Genomic DNA, 3,937 nt, shown 5'->3' on the forward strand with positions numbered 1-3,937 from the left:
TTCCACTTGTTCTTCCTTCCCTGTTTTTAGTTTTATAGTGATCCCAGTGCTGTCTTAATGGGGTTAGATGTGCTGAGAGCTGCCTGATCAGGGACAGCCTAAAGCCTGTTCATGTCTGTAGGCTGGTTTTGATAACAGCGTAGTTTAGCTGAGAGATGGCAGGATACATCCGTGTAGGCATGAGTGTCTCAGCGTGCGTGGGCACCCAAGCGTTCGGCAGGTGAGATGCATACTAAAAGGGGCAGTGATGTTGTTCATTTTCCCCAACACTGGACACTTTTAAGGTTCAGCTGGACAGGCTGCTGGGCCGTCCTGTCTAGACTGTTTTTTTCAAGAAAGGTTGGACCAGATGATCCTGGAGGTCCCTTCCAACATGTAATGTTTAAGGAGATAAATTTTGTATTAAGTCTAAGCTGGTGGATTTTGGTTCTTTGACAATGGGTGAAGAAATGTTATCCTTTCAGTTCTCTTAGGATGGGGGTACCTATCTATCTTGGGTGACAGATGACTCTTTTGCACTAGCCACAACTTTAACGATGGACTTTTTTTACTAAACGCTGGCTGGAATGCCACTGGAGGTGAAGGATGTGAATTCTCTGAGTCAATCACCTCTCAATAGTTTCCTAATGAACATCCCCAAGCATTTCCTGGCAGTCATTCTTAGCACACTGGTGGTTTTGGCTCTGATGTGTGGTCTTGTTACTGTAAGGTTTTGCTCTGCTTTCATTCCAGGTCGTCAGAGCTGCTGAAGAAGCTGCTTCCACCCTGGCAAGTTCTATCCACCCTGAGCAATGCATCAAGGTGCTTTGCCCCATCATTCAGACTGCAGATTATCCAATTAACTTAGCTGCCATCAAAATGCAGACGAAAGTCATCGAGAGGATTTCCAAGGAATCGTTGCATCAGCTCCTTCCCGATATAATTCCTGGGTTGTTACAGGTACAGAATCCCATGTCACAAATGCTCCTGAGCACAAACTACCATTGAGTAATTTGTGAGGTCTGTAACCTAAGAGAGAACAATGAACCCTCTGGGCCAGATTTTGGTAAATTAAAGTTTTAATCTCTCTAAGTTGTTTGAGCTTTTGATGGTTTTAATGTTAAGGAAAAGAAAACTTGGATTCCTAGGTTGTATATTCCTCAGTTAGACACCTTGGCCTGACCTGACTCCTAAATAAGCCAGTAGCAGCCAGGTAATAAATTTGAGAGTAGGAGTTGGCTCCATGTTATGCTGTCTCAGTGCATCCCAAGCAATACATCTTGTAGTCTCCTTTAATTCTGCTGAACTGTTCTGCACTTTGATTGTACTTTGCGCTTGAATTTGAATCCCAGCAGGCAAGCTAGTCCTTTCCTCTGAAATCAGGACCAAATTACTGCTGACTTGTTCAGCCTCTTTCATAACCCTCCCAGGCTGGGTGGGGAGCTGTGTTTTTGCCAGTGCTAAGGCTCAGTCTTACATTGTGAATTTAGCTTTCATCACTGGCTGTAGCAGTGTTGTCTTCTGTTCCCCTGCACAAGCAGCTCGCAGTGCCAGTGGCTGGGATGAGGCTGCAGGCAAGAAGGAAATAAGGGGAGGTAGCGAGGGAGGAGAGAGAAATGTGTGTGTTTACTGGGGAGGAATTGCAACAGGAACAACTCAGTCAATGTGAGAGGGGAGACACGTTTGGGTGAGTAAGACTTCAGTGGAGAACTGGGATAAAGAAGCTTCTTTGTTGTGAGCATAAAAAGTTGGAAGAACAAGAGCAGAGTCAGAAATTTCCCTTGTGCATCCTAGCATTTGTCTCAACTTTGTAGTGTCAGCTCTTGCAATTCTTTTCTTAAATCTCAACATCTGGGAATCAGGCAATTCTGTATTGATCTAAACTTCTGTTGTAAAAAGTTTTTAGCTGTAATTGTTGGAGACAACAATCTGGACAGTGGAGTTTCAATGCACTGGAAAAGTTTGGGAACAGTATGCCTTTAAAAATGCCGTTGTATTTGTTTAAATACATTGCTTCCGTGTCTTAAAACAGATCTTGTTTTGGAGCCTAGTTTGCCATTGTTCACCTTTGAAGCTGCCAGGGATATTTCTTCACCTTAGAAACTCATAGTGATTGAAGGCATCTGCTCCTCATGTTTGGGAATTATTTTGGGATCCTTCTGGCTGAAGGACTCCGTGCTTGTTTCTTGTGCCAAGGGTACCGGGCAGAGTGGCGGAGAGGCGAGGAGCATTGGACAGCAGCAGCACGAGCATGAGTGTGTAGCTAAGCAGCCCTGAGTGGGATCCCTGTGAGCCTCCTGGGCAGATGTAGGTCTTTGTGCTAGAACAGGGCTTGGCTTGGGGAAAGTCGCAGTGCTTGCCCTGGTCTCGATATGGAATCCTGGCTCTCTCAGAGCTGGGCGAGAAAGAGCTGGTCTATGAGGCACTCTCCGTGTTGTGCATCTCTATACCCCCAGACTGAAGAGACCTTTGAGCCCGTTTTGTCTCCTCAGTGAATGAGCCTCCATGGGTGTTCCCCTGCTCTGAGCTTAGGCTCAGCCTGTTTTTTTCCCTTTGGTCCTTAATGGCTTGATGTTTCTCTGAGCTTGCCTACATCTCCTACTTTTCCAGTTCAGCACTCTTTGGGATTGCAGACTGTCCTTTCAGACTGTATTTTGGCCCTGCAGCTAGAACATCAGCCCTGCTAGCGGGCAGCCTGGCAGCCCCAGCCGTGCTGCATCCCTCCTCCTGGCTTTCCCAGCAGAGGTCACTCTGCATCCAGAGGAGCCAGCATCCCACAGGTTGGAGTGATGTCTGTGTTTCTCATGGGATGGCTGCTTAGTGATGAGTCCCTGCCCAGGTACGGGACTGATGTCACCAGCTGATGAGTGACCTGGTGGCTAGCTTGAGCATTTTTGACGCTGACAGAGATCTGGCACACCTACATGTTCTTTTCCTGGGGTATTTCCTGCCCTGATAGGTAATCAAAAAGCTCCAGGTTACAAAGGCAGTTCATCTAACAGACTAGCAAATGTGTGTAGCACTGTTATACACAGTGTTTAAGCCCAGTGCTTTCAAAGAGTTGGAAAATATCCATGGTGACTCTGATTTTTGCAGTTTCTAATACCTGGTTAGAGCTGTTCTGTCCAAAGTGATACTCAGGTAGAATAACTCTTCACAAAACAGGATTCTGGTTTTCATGTCTTGAGGGATATAACCATCAGGCCCTTTTGCTGCAAAATTCATCTCCATCTGTAACTTGACTCCCAGGAGCAGAATTGGTTTCCTTTGGATTAGATTTGGGACAGGAGAAACTTTCCTGAAGGCAAGCTGGGAGCACAAGGGCTCCCTTCCAAGAAGTCCTGACCGTCCAGGATTAACATACGGTCATCTGAACAGGACACAGGAGTTGTGTACATTTGATAGATTCCTAAGCTCATGGTGGGAAACTGTGTGTTGTTGCTTAATGCTATAAATAACATGATATTAATAACTTATTACATGATAGTTATAACTAATAATATAAGGAACAAATGGGATGTACTGGGTGAGTGAATACTCAGAGAGAGAATACAGGTTGCAAACTTATGTTAAGCAGGGCCTTTCTATTGATCTGTCAGGTCAGCCATGTTTGCAAATGTTCAACAACTCTTCAGTATATTGCTCAGGAAGGATGTTAGTGAGTGCTGTTTGACTTCTGACCTTTTTTTCCTCTTGTTTCCTAGGGTTATGATAATACGGAGAGCAGTGTCCGTAAAGCTAGCGTATTTTGCTTAGTGGCAATTTATTCAGTAATTGGAGAAGAACTGAAACCTCATCTCACACAACTGACGGGAAGCAAGGTACAAGAGTAATCCGTCTCCGGTGTTTTCATATCAGCCAGCTGAATGGCTCGCACTCCTAGCAGCAAGACCAGTGGCTTCACAGTAGCTCTGGGTCAAGTTGCCTCTGCTCTGTTAAATGCTATCTTACCCTGCTG

The 3,937-nt window shown here is 45.4% G+C and overlaps 1 protein-coding gene across 1 annotated transcript in view; it reads left to right on the forward strand.

Annotated features, from left to right (window-relative positions):
* Positions 1-3,937, forward strand: part of CLASP1 (cytoplasmic linker associated protein 1) — a 93,542-nt gene that overhangs the window by 87,626 nt on the left and 1,979 nt on the right. Inside the window, exons 30-31 of the mRNA XM_010080354.1 lie at positions 733-939; positions 3,684-3,800. Of these exons, the coding sequence (XP_010078656.1) occupies positions 733-939; positions 3,684-3,800 (324 nt within the window). The remainder of the gene's footprint in view (positions 1-732; positions 940-3,683; positions 3,801-3,937) is intronic.

The sequence above is a fragment of the Pterocles gutturalis genome, unplaced genomic scaffold, assembly GCF_000699245.1.
Source record: "Pterocles gutturalis isolate BGI_N339 unplaced genomic scaffold, ASM69924v1 scaffold10454, whole genome shotgun sequence".
NCBI classification, from domain to species: Eukaryota; Metazoa; Chordata; class Aves; order Pterocliformes; family Pteroclidae; genus Pterocles; species Pterocles gutturalis.